We start from the raw sequence: 18,202 nt of genomic DNA, 5'->3' as shown, positions 1-18,202 counted from the left end.
AGGTGTCGATTGAGTTTCTTCTTGCACTATGCAGTGAGGTGGAGATTGAGCTGCTGTGGTTGTAGATTCTTTGACTGTGAAGATCCCTTGGGACTGACCTTCCTCAACAGTTGATTGATCTCTCTTTTCTGTGTTCTCAGCAGCCTTAGATGTAGCTGTATTTTATTCATTATTTTCTTTTGTTGAGTTAGGTGGTGGGGAGTTGTGTTGTTGAACTGCCGGTGAGGTGTGAGTTTGGGCTCAACATCTGCTCCAATTTCTTCACTTTTTCCTCTAGCTCCTTCACTGATGATGCAAGGCAAAAGTTCTCCGTCACAAGTGTAGCATTTCGTTCCTCCAGATCCACCTTGTCCTCCACGAATTTAGTTAGTTCCTGTTCCTTTTCCTTCAGTTTTTGCTGCAAATTATCTTTCTCCACAGTTAGGCATCTTATCTTCTCTTCCTTTTTCTGAAGCTGTTTCCTGTTCAGCCACTTCAACTTCCTGATCATCATCTCCTTTTTCCTCTCCTTCTAAAGCTATCTTTGCTTCATCTGAACTATTCTCCTCTTCCTCGGATTCTGATTCCTCTCTATCCTCCTTCATTTTTTTCAAATATTTTCTGAAAGAAACATATTCCATATGTCAGTGACATGCTATGTGACATGACTAATGACATGTTTATAATAGTTATAAAGGCCAGTGACATGAAGTGTGATTTGGCCATTGACATTCAGTGTGACAGTGACTTAATCAATAACTCTTAACCAACATAATTCCTTGGCCAGTGACAACTTCATTGACAAAGAACACCTTACAATTAGTTTTTTCAAGCTGTTAAAGCTTGTCCAATTCTGTATTAGCCTCTGGATGTCCCATTTTCTCATCTCATGCACTTTCTTCTCCCTTCCAGATATTGGCTTGATTTTTTTCAGTCTTTTGACAGAACCAATACTTCATGCACAAACAAAAAAAATAAAAAATTGGTCATAACAACTGAGTCAGTGACATGTAGTTTGTCTTAATCAGTTACTTGACCAATGACATTTCAGTATGACAGTAACCTACCAGTATTATTAGAACGCAGCCCCCCATATTTCCATATGAGCTCTTTGAATTCTTCTTTTCCAAAGCCTTTATAGACTTTTTTAGGAAGCTTCCAACTTCCTTTGCCCAGTCATAAGATCCAATCTGATCCAAATTTTCACATGCTCTGACATAGTCCCATGAAATTGTTCCCCCTGCGTTTGGGAACAAAAACTTTATTGACAAGTCCAGCAAGATTAATCTTGCCACATTTTTGTCCTTCTTCTCAATCCCTTCCTCGGTTGTTGGCTTGTCGTTGATGGCAACTTGCAGAGCTTTCTCTACAGCTTTCTTGTTAATTCTTGCTATGTTTGAAAAAAAACTGCTAGACAAAGTCGGACTTATATGCACCCTCAGAAGTCTTTGGGACCAACTCGACTTTTGCTGGCAGTCCAAGGATCTTTGAAATATCTCTTATCGAGATCCTGAATTTCTTCTTTCTAAAGAAGAAGAGGTCATTTTCATGGTTGTAGGCCTGCAGTAGGAGGGTAATGAAATCATCAGATTTCTTGGCTGACTTCTCCTCTATGTGGCCACCATGGACAACATCAACAATATTTCCAAATGGTGTCTGCCTGAGCAAATCTAATGTTCTTGGACTCAGATTCTTCTTGTTATCTTTAATTGTGTTCAAGAAACTTATTAATGTGCACCTATACTGCACATGTCTTGGTTTTAGATGTCTCTTCCTCTTTGGTGCAGCTTCAGGTTTTTCATCCTCTTCTGCTTCCTCTTCAGAATCTTCTACTTGCTTTATTTTTTGTTTTTTGCTTTTTTACTTTTGAATGCTTCTTCAAACCCTTCTTTGGTGTTGTTTCTTCTTCTGACTCTAAATCTTCCCTATGTTTTACTTTCTGTTTTTTGCCTTTTTCTTTTGAATGCTTCTTGGCAATCTTCTTTGCTGATGTTTCTTCTTCTTCTTCTTCTTCTGTTTCTGATTCTTCTACTTTATCCTGTCTTTTTCTTTTTGATTTCAAATTCTTCTTCGAATTCTTCTTTCTCTGTATCGTTTGATCATCTTCTTCATATTCTGATTCCACCTCTCTGTAGTCTTCGTCATCATCGCTTTGTTTCCTTTCCTTTCTTTTTGGTCTTGCCATTTCTGATGTTTTAATTCTGTTGAAAATTTTCAAAATAAGAAGGTTTGCATTGAGTTTTCAAGTTACATAACCAGTAACTCGGCCAGCTAGTGATCTGGCCAGTGAAGTCACAGGCCATGTCAATGACAACGTCAGTTATATGATCAGTTGCTTGGTCAGTTACATATATTGTAAGTGACATACTCAGTTACATGTTCAGTTGCATACATTGTAAGTTACATGGTCAGTTTCATTATATGATCCTATAAAGTATGTATTTGAACTAGCAACATTTCCATTTTACTACAGCTTATAACCTAAACAGCATCACAAACGGTCATTATCTCCATATAAATGGTTATGTTACTGTCCATGTCTCTGTATCAAATCACACCAAAATGAAAACACAGCCGCACCAAAATCAAATCACACCCACTCAGTAGCCTATGTCACTGGCTATGTTAAAGCATCAAACTAAAACGGAAAGGCAGTCATTTATCATCTCCACTCAAAAAAGCTTTAAAATCTTCAGTCAAACCAAAACTTGGAGTCGAATTGTTTTGTTTCATAATCAAATCCAGAAATAATTATATCATATTCGACTTATAATTCCAAAACTATGCACTATCTCAATGTATCGCAATCAAGTAAGAGAAGTTTATGAGAATCGAGGCTGAAAGATTACCCGGTCGAGGTACACGATTGAAGGTCTGCAATTCTTCAAAACCCTAAAATTTGGGGCTTTTTCTGTGAAGTACTTTTGCAAAGTCGGATCTGCTTCACCGTGGAGGAAAACAGTCGTCGGAGAATGTATGTGTAATATGGCCGTTGGAGGTGAAGATGAGAGTAATTCTCTACTTCTGAGTAGGTTTGAGCGGTTTTGGACTTTTGAAATTCCGAATTATAATGTGGAGAAGATAAACAGTTATGACTTATTTCACTTTGAGTAAACTACGAAAGAAACTAACGGTGGCAGTTTTTGTAATTAAGTTGAACTGTAGTGGTAGGTTGTAAACAGGTGACCTTAATTATCATGGAGACATTTGTGGTGCTTAAATTATAATAAGACACTTCAAAATGACCTTTTTTTTATCATTATCCCAATTTTTTTTCTCTCCCGCCAACACAAAAAAAAAAAAAAAAATTATTTCTCCTTCGACTTGGCCCAGCCTCGATCTGCCCTACACTAGCGCCCAGTTCTTCTTCCCCGTCCACCTCACCGGTGTTCCCCTCACCGGCCAGATAGGCCACAAGTCACCCAGACCCTTCGGACCATCTCTCTCCAGAAGCAGATCGACCTCCCTTGCAGTCGATCGGCCTCCCCTCCCACAGCCCACCTATCCTAGCAGCCTCGTCGGCGACACTGATCCTAGCAGCACGCGCACTCGCCTGAGCAATACAGCCCCATCCAGACCGGCCTCACTACAGCACTTGTCGTCCAGTCTGTAGCTCAGTTGCTGCCCATCACCGGCCACAGTTCCCATCACCGCCAGCAACATCTCAGCCCCGACGCCCCTGCCCAGCCCCAGCACTGCTGCCATGCGCCTTCTGTAAACCAGAAGGCCAGATCGATAACACCATCTGCAAACCAGAAACAGACGAGGAAAAAGAAGAAAGAAGAGAAAAGAAAAGAAAGAAAAAGAGAGAAAAAAAGAAAGGTCCTTGACCCAAAGCACCAAAATTGGCCAAACATAGCTCACTTATCCCAGCAACAAATTTTTATTCCTACTCACCTAATTTCAAATAAAATGTCAATTTTGCCCTTAAGATAATTAATAAACTACAGCCTGCCACTCTCATCTCTCTCTCTCTCTCTCTCCTCTCTCCTCCGCGTCTTTCTCTCTCTCATCTCTCTCGTCAGTGCTGTCGTCGACGTCGAAGCTCAATCAGAGGCCACCGGAATCTGTCTCTCTCTCTCCCTCTCTCTCTTCTCTCTCATCAGCGCCATCTTCGAGGCTCAACCCGAGGCCACCAGAATCGCGCCCTCGTTGAAGCTCAATCAAAGGCCACTGGAATCCCGTCGTCGTCGTTCAGCACAGTTTCGAATCAGACAGTGACTCCGACGTGCAGCCTAAATTTCGATTCTAGTTTCTGAGTTCGACGTGTAGCAACGACTCCGACGCTGACAGCGACTCCAACGCTGACAGCCGGGAACCGCTTTCTCTGACAATGCAGGTCTATAACCGGCAAAGAAGAAGAAGAGAAGGGAAACCAGATTAGCAACAGAGGTCGAGCTCCGATTTGCTCCTATTTGGTTCTCTCTCTTTCCCTGCAATTTGACTAATAAATAATGGACGGCTGTAGATCTTAGAGACTGATTCACCCAGATGGACTCTGTGTGCCTTCCACATCAACCCATCTGTCCTTTGAAACTTGAAATGAACCTAGAATTTCTTCAACTTCTCATAATATATATATATATATATATATATATTGATATATGAGTAGGGTAAATTAATTTCTTGTGATGCCTCTTTTCATGATGAATTCAAAACAGCAATATATATTATTGGGGGGCAATAGAAGTCTATTGGAGGGCAATAGACGTTTTGAATTGATGTAATCTCTTTGTTTTTTTTTTTTTTCTGTAATCAAAATTTTATTTGTCTAAATTTAGGGAGATTAATTCTCATTCTGGCGACTGAAAGTCCTATTGGGGGGCAATAGACGTCTATTAGGGGGCCAACAGACATCTATTAGGGGGCAATAGACCAAAAGTTCTATTGGGGGACAATACATGGTTGATAGACGTCTATTGGGGGCCATAGAGGTCTATTGCCCCTTATTGGTGGGCAATAGATGTCTATTGGGTAATAAACATTTTCCGGTGAGGTTTTTTGAAAGGTCCGATGGACGGCAGCCGGTGACCGAAATTCGGTGGAAATTGGCCGGAATCCGGTGATCGGTAACCGGATTTCGGCGGCCGGTGACAGGCTCCGGTGAAGTCTCCTATGGTTTCTCTCTCTCTCTCTAAGTAACAAAGGGATGAGGGGTAAAATGGTATTAAAAAAATTAAAAAAAATCTTAATGAGGTATTAGGGAAGACTCTCTTAAAATGTATTGGGTAAGACTGTAAGAGGGAATTAAAAAAACTTAAGGGGGTAGGTGGGAAAAAAATCCCTAGAAATGGGGTAAATGGACAAAAACCCCAAAGAAAAAAAGAGTGTGACCCAGCCCAAAGAAAAGAGCCGGCCCAACAAATAAAAAAGGAAGCAGGCCTGCGGGCCAGGAAAAAAAAAAGCAAAGAAAGAGGCCATGAGGCCCACCAAAAAAAAGGCCCAAAGAAAAGACCAGGCCCACAGAAAAAAAAAAACAGAAAACAAGAACAAGGCCCACTGCTGAAAAAAAAAAGGAAGCAGCCCAGTTTTTCTCACCCCCAAAAACATCGCTACTCACACCTACATCAACACACGCGTGTGCTAGGATTGTTTTATTTTCTCAAAATCAAGTATGTTTTCTTTATTTTATTTTATGATTTTAGCCAAGCATGTGAATTTTATTTATATTTTCGATTTTTGAGATGCTTTATACTTTATTGTTTATGCATTTATTATATTTCGTTATTGAGCATGTTTAATTAGATAATTTTGATCATTTCAAGCATGCCTTGTTATCAGTGTTCTAAAACTCAGCCCCCCAGGCCGTCTAGGCAACGCTTAGGCCCTGGGCGGCGGGTCTCCGACTCGAGTAATGCCAAGGTTGAGCTGTTGGGCGGGCTAGGCTTGGGCAGCCGTCTGGGAGGCCTAAGCGGGAGACTAGGCACCTGGGAGGGCGAGCGCTAGGCGGGTTTGAGCTTTTTTTTTTCCTAGATCCATCGCTCTCCCATCTCTGGAACCCTGAATCGCTGAGGTCTCTGTCATTCTCTTTCACTTATGTGGCTTAGACCTCCTATTTTTAGAGTTGTTGTTTAATGGAGTTTTACGGCTTGGATAGAGAGAGAAAGTGGAGTGTCACGCCCCGAATTTTGAATAAACAATTCAAATCCGAAACATGAATAATAACTATTACAAATAAACATCCTAAATTTTTTTCTCAAAACAACCACACTTCACACCTCTCAATAATACAATAAACCAATTTCTCCAGTTAATTATTACAGCACACTCTCATCAAATCAAATTGTAAGGCTCAATTGAGCTTAACTCACCTTACTATTACAATCACTGTAAAACTATAACAATTACTCTAACCCGCACGATCACGCCCTGATTCTCCTAACCTGCAGGATTACCCGCTACACAAGTTGAATAGTGTACTGGGATTGCAACAACACCAAACCCGGTAAGCTTTTGACAGCTCGTGAGTAAATAAGAAGGAAATGTTGATTTTAAATCATATTTCTTTTAACTCAAGTAAACAACCAACAATCTCAACATCTGTAAGGAAACATCAAACCAAAACACGGAAAATACACAACGAATACATTTCCACAATCCTCAATCCACAATATCACTACTTTGGTCCATCCCAACTGTTTGGATCCAACTATATCTCGGTTATTATTTAACCGGCGGTCTTCGGACTTTTCCCCTGTCCTCAGAGCACTACATCTCAGTTATTATCTAACCGGCGGTCTTCGGACTCCTAGTCCTCAGAGCACTACATCTCGGTTATTATCTAACCGGCGGTCTTCGGACTCCCAGTCCTCAGAGCACTACAATTCTACCCTCTAATCAACTCAGAAGGTCAACATGATTATCACACATATTTATCGGTTAACATCATCATAAACAATCATGGTAATTTCCAATACAATATCATATCTCAACCAAATTATCATAATTCCACACCCACCTCAATGTCACACCATTCCATATATATATCCACGTAAATATATATATACGTAATCATCCGCACAGGGATAATCACTAATACCAACTATAAATCACACAAGAAAATCAGGAAATTCATTTTGTATAATTAAAACATTTTACTTACCTATGGACCGTAGTTGATCAAGTCCATATGATTAAAAACAAATATTTTTCACCCAATTACGACAAAATAAATTAATTTAAAAGTGCTCGGTTCGTAATATGAACCACGTGAGGTTTACTGACCTCTAATCCTGCTGCGTCTTCAATTTCACAAAACACACCAAAACCACTCACCAAGGAAGACCGTCAATCACCTAAATCCAATATGATCATAACTTAGCCAACAACTCATAAACAAAATTAAACGATGATCCAACGGTCGGATCGAAATTATATGATGATCCAACGGTCGAATCCTCACGTATCGCCCTTAAGATCATCCCCCAAAATTATCACGAAGATCCAACGGTCGGATCTTCTTGAATCGTCCTTATAAACATCTCCACAAAATTTCATGAAAATCCGACGGTCGGATTCTCACGAATCGCCTTCCAAATCACTAATTCACAATTATACGAAGATCCAACGGTCGGATCTTCGCCCGTGACCTCAAAAAGTCACCGGGACAGTCATACGATCAACATATCAAAACTACAAGTCCATCGGACGGTCCGATCTTCAAAAAACATTAATTGGATTATCGAAACTAATCGAAACTGTAAAAATTCATAACTAAATCATACGATATCCAAAAATTATGAATTATATATGCAAACGATCGTATCGAAACGTAGAATCTAACAATGTAAAGAAATCACATTTTTGACCCCCGGAGTTGGCCGGGAAAGGGTCGCCGGAAAAAGGACAGAGCCGCCGCCGACCACCGTCAATGGTGTCGGGGTCAGGCTGATCCTCTCCATCTCATCAAACCCAACAATTTTCATAACTAGCACGAAGTCTGAAAATGACCGGAAGGGGTCGAAAATTACCTTGAACAGTATGAAGGTGGCCGGAAAAGTTCCAGAAACCGGCGAAGAAATGCAGAAACCGGCGAGCTCGATTTTCGACGTAAAAAATTCAATTTCAGGCCTCGATTCCTTCTAGAGAGTTGTTAATAACATCAAGGAGAACCCACTGGATCAAGAATAAATCAAAACGATGCACTAAAACTCGAGATATCCCGATCGAAAGATTTTGGTTTCGGATCGAAAACCGACCGAGCTCCGACAAACGTGAAACCGGTCACTCCAGGTGAAATCCTTCTATGATGATCAGCAGGTTGAGGCGAGTTCACTACCGCCGGAGCTAAGGAGAAAACCGGCGGTGACTAAAATCGAACTCAAATCGGAACGAGCTCACCACCGCCGCTACAGCCCTCGCCGCCGTGCAAGGTTGCCACAGATGGCTGCGAAAGAAAGAGGCGAACACGATGGAAGAAGTTTGGAGTGATTTGGTGGCCGGAGGAGGAAGAAATGGCCGGATGAATTTTGTCCCTGTTTTCGACCGGTACGGACGCGGGAGGAAGAGAGAGAATGGGGGGGGGGGGCTTCCCGAAATGGAAGGCCGGCCAATTCTTTTTGGACTAAACTGGAAATTATTTCGAAAAATCATAACTAATTCATACGAGCTCCGATTTTTGTGTTCCGCATATGCACGCGATCGTATCGATGAGCTCTACAACTTTCATGAAGTAAATTTTCCCAAATTCGGTACGTATAAAAAGTCACTTTTTGAGACGCCCCTAAATACGTACGATTTCGAAATAAAATTGTTCGAGCTAAATCCACAACTCCTCAAAGCTTCATACTTCCTTCCATGACTACGAAATCATTCTAAAATGTCCTCGGAAAATAATTTAGATTTTTCGGGGTATTACATGGAGGCTGTTGGCTTCGTCGAGAGGGAGAGAGAGAGTAGAATAGAAGAAAGCAAATATGTGGCTCAGGGCCTCAGGCTATTGTTTGTCAGGGGAAATAAAAGAGATAGGATGATGGCATGATGGGATAGGATGGGCACGTGGTGACCGGTGACGTGCTCAGCCAATCCAAAATTGTTTCTAATTGTATAATAGAATACCACTTAGATGCTTCCTTTATTTAATTAAGTAAATATTTATCTTCTCAAACAAAAAAAAAGCAAATATTTAATTTTTGAGTGATAAATAAATAATTACTTACATAAATATTTAGTTAAACACTATAAAAATTTAAAAATACAAAACCGCCTAGGCACGGTCTAGGCGTCCGCCTAGGCGCCTGGGCGCTCCTCCCCGGCCCACCGCCCGACTAGCACCTAGCGATTTTTTGAACCTTGCTTGTTATTTATGTTTTATATGATTATCTTTAAGCATGATTTATAATTATGTTTAAGCATGCTTTATATTTTATTGCTTATGTTTTTATTATGAAATTTTAAGCATGTTTCGTGATTTTTCTTTTACGCATGATATATTATTGCTCTCATTATGTATAGCATATATTTCGTTGTATATTTGTGAATTTTGTGCATGCCATGGAATTTATTTTTTATATGCTATGTTTTATTTATTATTAAATGTGTTATGGTTATTTTTGTAATGCAACATATAAATTCCATTTTGCCATGATAATGAAAATTCATGCGCATTATACACACTTACCGTGATAAAGCATTTTCACATAGCATCGAAAAATGTAACCATTACTAATCTTGGTCTTGAAATCTAATTCATATGTTTCGGAAAATAATTAACGTGGATGTCTTTATGACTGCGTAATCTATTTCTTCTCTCTTGTTTATGTAGATGGCTGATCCAACTTGACCTGAATTTGACATTTTGGACTCAGAAGGACTTGAGTACCACCGTTGGGTTTCCGATGTAGAAACTGCCTTTGTGGCAAAAGACTACACTGCCACCATCAAAACTCCCACTGACCCCAACGACGATGGACCGTCTGATAAGGTGAAAGCAAATGCCTTAATGTTTCTGAGGCGACATATTGATCCTAGCCTACGCTGGGAATACCTTCAGTTGAAGACACCCAAAGAACTGTGGGTTGCCCTTAAGCGACATTTTGGGAACATTCATGACACCTTACTCCCAGAACTGACCGTTCAGTGGAATGAAATCCGCTTGCTTGACTACAAAAGGGTCAATGACTTCAACAAGGACATGTTGCGCCTAAAGACACGTCTAAATTTATGTGGAAATGAACTCATAGAAAATGATATGATCCAAAAGACTCTTTCCACTTTTCCTACTTCAGCAATTATACTAGCGAACCTGTGAGCCCCGGTAATTTTGTTTAATTACTTTGAATTTTCTCAGGCTTTGGTTTCTAATTTTTATCTTTGAGAATTTAGGTTCAAGCGAGTTCCGATTAGGTAAAATAATTTTTGGTTAAGTTCAAAATTAAAGGTTCTTGTTGGGCTTTAGTTTGGTCTAGTACAAGTTGGGTTGATAAAGATTTCGAGTTGGCCCACGTTATTAAACTTGGTGAGGGGGTTTAATTAGAGCAAGAGCCAACTTAGAGTGCATGAGCTACTTGAGGTGTGTATCTGAGAATGAAACACGTTAGTATTGGGAAGCCACACGCGTCTACGTTTCCTGCAGACAACATTCACCATTTCATAGATGCCATTCTCCACCTATAACTCTCGACTTCTCCGTCACCCGCACTCAGACTATACTATTTCATCTCTCAGAAATCACAGACTACAATCACTAACTCATCTGCATCCACCCAAAACCTAAAACACCTTTCTTACCCAACCTTGCCAAGAATGGAGAAACCAACCATGGCAACAGGTTAGAAGCCACTGAAGTCCCATCTCCTTCTGTTGCCGAGTGTAGAAGCTTGGACTTTGGAATTTAGACTAAGATCAGTTCACTCCTAAGGTAATCCCAACCCATCCTTGGTGTTCTAGTAATTTCGATTTGATTATAAGGTTGAGAAATTGATAGTTCCTCTTAAATCAAGATTTGGGATTGAAAATAGTAGAGAATTTGAGCTGGAGTTGATCGAAAGCTTTTGTCAGTTAAAAGGCCTTGCAAGCTTTTGTGGCATGGGTTTGTGGCACAAGCTGCAGTCTCATGTTCAGAGGCTTGTGGAGCTGTAACGTGATCCTTCTGAGGGGTTACAGAACCAGTATAGGCTAGAGTATGATAACAAAAGAATCACAACCTTCAATAAGCTGATCAACCTACTGCAAGTGGCTGAGAGGCTTGATGAGGTTTTTTTGAGCAACAAGGCCAGGCCCGTTGGGACAAAGAAAATTCCTGAGGCTAATTATGGCAAAGTCAAAGGTGGAAAGAACCCCAATGTAAAGGGGGTTGGACGTGCTGATCCCTACCCACGTGGCAACAATACACCACGTGGCAAGGGACGTGGGGGTCGTGGTGTGGGCCGTGGAGGCCCTCCCAATGTTTGGCGCAGAGATGGTGGTGCTGGCCCTAGTTGTCATGGAAACAAGGTGCAAAGAGCACCTAAGAACCCTTCAGTCAAACAGGGTAGGGTTGGCAATGAACCATGCTATAGGTGTAGAGTCATGGGGCATTGGTACAAGAACTGCCAAGCAAGCAACAGAGTAGCAACCAATTACAAGAGGTATAGGGAGTCTAAAGAACAAGAGGCTCACTATATGGAAGAAGGAGGCCATGACCCAAACGTCAACCTCACAATTGCAGACTTCAGTGGCAACAAGGAACTTGCTCAGTCAATGGATGCTTCAGATTTTGACTGACCTGCTTTATTTATTTTATTTTCCAAAAATAGTTGTGAAGGCATAATGCCTCATTTTTAATTAGACTATTACTTGGTCTTAAAGTTTATTTCAATAATAGTTTGATGAATTAGATTTCTGAACAAGACCTTGATTTGATTATCGTTGGCTTATTAATAAATTTTAGATTTTATTCTGAAGTATTGAATTTATTCGATTTTTATTTACTACACATATTCACATGGTTCGAAAAAGCACTATAAAGATGTAAAGCAATACATCTAGAGAAAAATTATTAGAATGAAAAAAAAAATTAACCCAAATTTTTGTTGCCTAATGGCACAACATTTAAAGTCACAGACGCTCTATATGCACCAAGAGCTAATCGAACCTTGTTAAGTTCCAAAGATATTTGTGCCAACGGTTATCATGTAGAAACATACTGTGATAATGGAACTGAATACCTTTATATTACCTCTAATGAATGTGAAAGGAAACACATTTTAATTTAGAGAAACTTATGAGTCAATCTAATGGACTGTACCTCACTACGATTCGGATCATTGAATCATATGCTGTCACCAACAATGAAAGGTGGGACACTGACTCATACAGGCTTTGGCATGACCGCCTAGGGCACCCCGGTAGTGACATGATGATCCATATTTTAAAAAACTCACACGAACATCCCTTCTTTTGAGTGAAAAATAAAATGGGAGAAAAACCCGCCACATTGTAAGGTGTTGGTCCTAGTATTGCTCAAATGCAGCCATTGCCTTCTGAAATACCAGAAGCACTACCTCCCTCCCATTATGCCTCATTGACTATTTCAAAGGCACATCACTTGTTTTGCAAAGCCTGCTCTTTAGCAAAAACAGGATCGAGACCTTCCTATGCTAAAGATACAAAACAAAACATTTCATTTTACAAAGGATACAAGGAGATATCTGTGGACCTATCCATCCAGAATGCGGACCATTCGAGTACTTTATGGTTCTGGTGGATGCCTCGACACGCTGGTTACATGTCATTTTATTCTCCACAAGAAATGCTGCATTTGCAAAACTCCTAGCACAGATTATGCCCTTAAGAGCTCACCACCCTGATCACCCTATCAAGTCTATAAGGCTTGATAACGCTGGAGAGTTTACATCAAAAGTATTTGATGATTATTGCATGTCTATTGGGATCGATGTAGAGCAGCATGTACCCCATGTGCATACACAAAATGGTCTCGCAGAAGCCACCATCAAAAGGCTACAGATGGTGGCTAGGGCATTGGTTATGCGCACCAACCTGCCTATATCTGCATGGGGTTATGCAATATTGCACGCAGCTTTACTCATTCGTTTCAGACCTGCCCATTGCTAGCCAACCATTTTCTGCGTACCAGTTGGTAACTGGACATGAGCCTGACATTTCACACTTACGCATATTTGGTTGCGCAGTATATGTGCCTATTGCACCCCCACAGCGCACCAAAATGGGTCCTCAGAGACGATTAAATATTTATGTTGGATATGAATCTCCAACGATTATCCGCTATTTGGAACCCTTGACAGGCGATCTCTTTACTGCTAGATTTGCGGATTATCACTTTGATGAGACAGTCTTCCCGTCGTTAGGGGGAGATAGGAAAAAAGATTTTCTAAGGGAACGATAGGAATTGTCATGGTTTGTCCCCACTCTGTCTCATTTTGATACCCGCACTCCACAATGTGAAAGTGAAGTGAAAAGAATAATCGATCTTCAGAACGTAGCAGATTCGATGCCTGATGCGTTTACTGATATCGCAAAAGTGACGAGATCACATATACCAGCTGCAAATGTGCCTGCAAGGTTAGAAGTCCCCCAACAAGGGGCAAGGTGCCGTAGATAGAGGCACTGCAACCACACTTAGTGGAGGTGTAGTTGAGGCCGTGGCTCCCCAAAGGAAGAGGGGGGCCACTTGGTTCGATTGACACTCACCCAAGGAAGAAGAGGGCGAGTAAGGCACAAACCGATCCATTAATCATCAATGTAAAGAATCCCTCTCATGAGATTGTCTCTGATTATAGTTATATCCATGAATCAATACTGGAGGATACTGGAGGACGTTCCGATGTTTGAAATGATTCCCGAGAACAAAGAAATCTCAATGGATTATGAGAGTGCGTATGAGTTGATAGAAAGATCTTCCTTACACATTGATGATGTATTTGCATACACTGTTGCTCAAGAAATCATAGAGCAGATTGACCTAAATGGAAAGAAGCAATCCAGGCAGAATTAGATTCTTTGACAAAGAGATCGGTATTTGGTCCGGTAGTGCTAACCCCACCAAGTGTAAAGCCTGTAGGAAATAAATAGGTTTCTCACAACGCCCTGGAATTGACTACGAGGAGACATACTCTCCCGTAATGGACATTATAACGTTCCGCTACTTGGTTAGCTTAGTAGTTTCCGAAGGACTGGAAATGCAGCTCATGGATGTGATTACTGCATATCTCTATGGGGATCTAGATTCAGAGATATATATGAAAGTGTCTGATGACCTTACATTACCCAAGTTAACTGACTCTAAACCACAGAGTGCGTTTGCAATTAGGTTGAAACGCTCACTTTACGGATTGAAACAATCCGCTCGGATGTGGTATAACCGTCTAAGTGACTACTTGATTGGGAAGGGATATGAGAACGATGAATTATGCCCCTGCGTATTCATAAAGAAAACAAGTTCCGGATTTGCAATTGTAGCAATATATGTCGATGATATGAACATAATAGGTACTCTTGATGAAATAAGAAAAACCGCGAGTTACTTGAAATCCGAATTTGAGATGAATGATCTTGGGAAAACTCGATTTTGTCTAGGCCTTGAACTAGAACACTGAGTTTGTGGAATACTAATCCACCAGTCTGCGTATGTCCAAAAGATGCTCAGGCGATTTAACATGGACAAAGCGCATCCTGCTATCACTCCCATGATCGGTCGAAGTTTGGATGCAAGGAAAGATCCATTTCGTCCAAAGGAAGATGACGAAGAGGTGTTGGGAGCTGAAATTCCATATCTAAGTGCAATAGGCGCATTATTGTACTTAGCCCAATGTACTCGACCAGACATTGCATTCTCAGTGAACTTGTTAGCTAGATTTAGCTCAGTGCCAACGCAGCGTCACTGGAATGGTATTAAGAACATTTTTTGATACCTAAAAGGAACCATTGACTTAATTGGGACTATTCTTTCCCTACAGAGAGACAAGAGGGGCCGCAGATAGAACTGCAATCCCTAAAGGAAATGTTGATGGCGAAAGCGCCAATTACTACACCGAAACACCAAATGACGTTTTGGTTGGTTTTACTGATGCTAGGTACTTCTCTGACCCACATAAAGGTAGTTCCCAAACTGGTTATGTATTTACCATTATGAACACGGCGATATCTTGGAGATCAACCAAGCAAACCCTTATGGCTACCTCCTCGAACCACTCAGAGATCATTGCTCTACATGAGGCGGTTCGTGAGTGTGTATGATTAAGAGCTATCATCACACATATTCGAGGGACTAGTGGTTTTAGTTCTACCACTAAAGAGCCTACTTGCATTTATGAAGATAATGCAGCTTGGATCGAACAGATGAAGCTAGGATATATCAAGGGTGATAATACAAAATACATATCGCCAAAGTTTTTCTACAATCAGCAACAACAGGCCCTCCTCAAGATTCAAGTGAATCAAGTAAGGTCTGAGGAGAATGTGGCAGATTTATTCACCAAATCATTGCCTAAGGCCATATTTGAGAAACATGTGAAAAGCATAGGAATGCGAAGACTTTCCAAGCTCCCCTGATTAATGTAAGTATGATGGGGAGGTATAGACGTCAGGGGGTGTCTAACACACACATGTCATCCTCAAATGTAAAAAGGGTGCGTTGTGCTCTTTTCCTTAGACCAAGGTGTATTTTTTGTCCCACAGGGTTTTTATTGTTACTTGGCAAGGTTTTTAGTGAGGCAACAACTCATGCACCATTTCGTCTTTGACTTGGCAGAAGGGGGAGTGTTAAAGAAAAATAACATTATGTGCCTTCATCAAAGAGGGAATCAAGGAATCAGTGATTACCAATCAATCAGCGTCAAAGACGGATCAATCAACATTTAATATCATCATTGTAATCGATATTTCCGTTGTAATTTCTTCCCTATATAAAGGGGCTATGAAATGAAATGAGTAGACCAAGTCCAATTCCATTTTACTTTTACAATATTGCGTGACAAATAATTTTTATTTAATGAAAAAAATTAACAAAGTGACTAAAGTGATTGTTAGTGTAATAGTTGAGTGACCAAAGTGATATATTTGAAACTTAAGTGACCAAAGTGTCGAATGAGTCATCGTTGAGTGACCATTTGTGGAATTTTTCATTTGTTATATATTGAATTGGCCCCTTTGACCGATACTAAAATGAATGCAGATAGGGTTAATTTTTTACACGATATCTATTAATACGCATTACATATATGAGCAATGTCAAATCTATCAATTTTGAATTTTGATATTTAGATCACACAAAATCCTTATAAATTAAAAAAAAACAATAAATAAAAAATAAAGTAACAAATTCAGTTTATTATAAACTAGCTTTCCTGCGCACGGGCGATGCGCGTGCGGAAGGGCCGCACTCGCATGTGCGTATTGTCCTTCCTTTCTTGTTATGCATGTTTGAAATGTTACTCATGAGTGCAGTATAATTTCTATGTTGCATATCACCTAACTCTAACCCCATACAATTATTATAAAATATTGTATACATCTTGCGCAATCCATTAGTAAAAAACATACAACTTTGTACAAAAACATATACAGAGATTAAGAGTATTGGAATTGGTTAACTACCACAAAATAAAAACATATTTAAAGGAAAGGAAACAGAGCTTAAGAGTACATACTGTGCATGCTTCTTTTTGTTCCACTTTTCAAAATAAGTTTACTAAGATAAGCAATGTTCATTTTTATTGATTTTTTTCATGCACCAAGCATATGAAAATATGGAAATACATCTCCTAAAGCTTCTGGCTCAACATTCCTACAAATAGAAAAAATTACACAAAGTTACAGATTGTAATATAAAAAAATTCAATTAAATATGTATGTTTCTAATCAATAAAAATGTTGATGTACCTATGAAGACGATCGATCATTTGTGTTTGAATGAAGCAAAACTTCTTTAAATACGACATTCTTCGTAAATACGCCATCTTCACCTACTATGGATCCTTTTTTAACCAGAACTTTTGTGGTTGACTCTGATACTCTCGACAATGCAACATATAATTGTCTATGACTAAAAACATGATCTGGGAGGTAAACACCTACATGTGGGATAGTCTGACCTTGAGATTTGTTTATGGTCAAAGAGAAGCTCAGTTTGACTGGAAATTGCTTTCTTGTTAGTTGAAATGGTAGCCCAGCATTTTCTGCACTTTTCAAAGGAATTCTAGGTAGAAAAACTCTAGTCCCAGCAAACTGTCCTATTAGTATCTCAACATCAATCAGATTTTGGTACGAACCATGACACACAATCTAGTACAGTTACACAATCCTAATTTAGGGTCAGTATTCCTTAAAAGCATGATTGGAGTACCTACTTTCAAAGTTAACTTGTGGGGTGGCAGCCCACCTGTGGTTATTGAATTCAAAAACTCTGGTTGGTACAAATTTCTCATGTCATCTTCAACAAAGTCAAATGAGTACAATGTAATTTCTTCACCTGGAAACATGTTGATTATCTTTTCATTCAACACGTCCACATCATCGTTTATAAGAGTAATCAATGCTCTGTCCACCATGTATCTTGCATCATTTACATGATCACCCAAATTGGGAAAAACTTCATCAATAATTTGATTGATAGATTGGTCACTTTCCTATGGAACCACCATGCATTCTGGTAATCTCATCATTTCGTCGTTAATGACTTGTTCACTCCCATCGCCAACACGAAGTAGAAATTTTGCAAATTGGTGATCATTTATGGATCTCATATTCTATCTCAATCTCAATATCTTTGTTTGTGTCCAAAATGTTGCTTTCACAATGGAGGCTTGAATGAGTTCAGACCTCGTTCCTTTAGGAATAACAAGGAGAACTTGACGAAAATCTCCCCCAAAAATCATTATCTTTCCACCAAACGGTAATTCGACATCCATTATGTCTCGAAATGTTCGATCAAGTGCTTCAAACACATGTCGATGTGTCATAGGTGCCTCATCCCAAATAATTGCAGTGGAATCTTGTATCAGTCATGCTAGAGTAGACTGTTTATTTATGAAACACATGGATGATGCATCAACATTGAGTGGAATCTTGAATCTAGAGTGAGCTGTCCTCCCACTGGGCAATAAATTTGCAGCAATTCCAGATGATGCTGTGGCTAAGACTATATGATTCATTCTTCTCAAGTTTGCTAGTAATGCACGATATAAGTACGTCTTCCCAGTACCTCCAGGACCATCGATAAAAAATAAGGCACTTTCACTTCCTCTTCCCTCAACTGCGGCCATTA

The 18,202-nt window shown here is 39.9% G+C and overlaps 1 protein-coding gene and 1 long non-coding RNA gene across 2 annotated transcripts; both read right to left on the bottom strand.

Annotated features, from left to right (window-relative positions):
* Positions 1–404: 404 nt before the first annotated feature.
* On the bottom strand, positions 405–2,164 carry LOC121051207 (DNA ligase 1-like). The gene is made up of 4 exons (XM_040513326.1): positions 1,864–2,164; positions 1,416–1,682; positions 1,012–1,369; positions 405–600 (listed from the first exon to the last, which is right to left on the bottom strand). The coding sequence occupies exons 1-4, from the start codon at positions 2,162–2,164 to the stop codon at positions 405–407; spliced, it is 1,122 nt and encodes a 373-aa protein (XP_040369260.1).
* Positions 2,165–6,147: 3,983 nt separating this feature from the next.
* On the bottom strand, positions 6,148–8,886 carry LOC121051483. Its single transcript, XR_005805845.1, has 3 exons — positions 7,950–8,886; positions 7,204–7,274; positions 6,148–6,398 (listed from the first exon to the last, which is right to left on the bottom strand). It is a non-coding gene; the product is annotated as an uncharacterized LOC121051483 (long non-coding RNA).
* Between the last annotated feature and the right edge of the window lie 9,316 nt (positions 8,887–18,202).

Source organism: Rosa chinensis, chromosome 2 (genome assembly GCF_002994745.2).
Source record: "Rosa chinensis cultivar Old Blush chromosome 2, RchiOBHm-V2, whole genome shotgun sequence".
In the NCBI taxonomy this organism is placed as follows: domain Eukaryota; kingdom Viridiplantae; phylum Streptophyta; class Magnoliopsida; order Rosales; family Rosaceae; genus Rosa; species Rosa chinensis.
Note: the sequence above shows the minus strand (reverse complement) of the source record. Positions and strands in the feature narration are given on the sequence as shown.

Excerpts from the sequence above, each read along its gene's own strand:
- LOC121051207 (XM_040513326.1), bottom strand. The coding sequence starts at position 2,164 with ATGGCAAGACCAAAAAGAAAGGAAAGGAAACAAAGCGATGATGACGAA. Across the intron at positions 1,683-1,863 it reads AGAAACAACACCAAAGAAGG|ATAACAAGAAGAATCTGAGT; the intron begins GTTTGAAGAAGC and ends ACACAATTAAAG. Across the intron at positions 601-1,011 it reads ACTGAAATGTCATTGGTCAA|AAAATATTTGAAAAAAATGA; the intron begins GTAACTGATTAA and ends TGTTTCTTTCAG.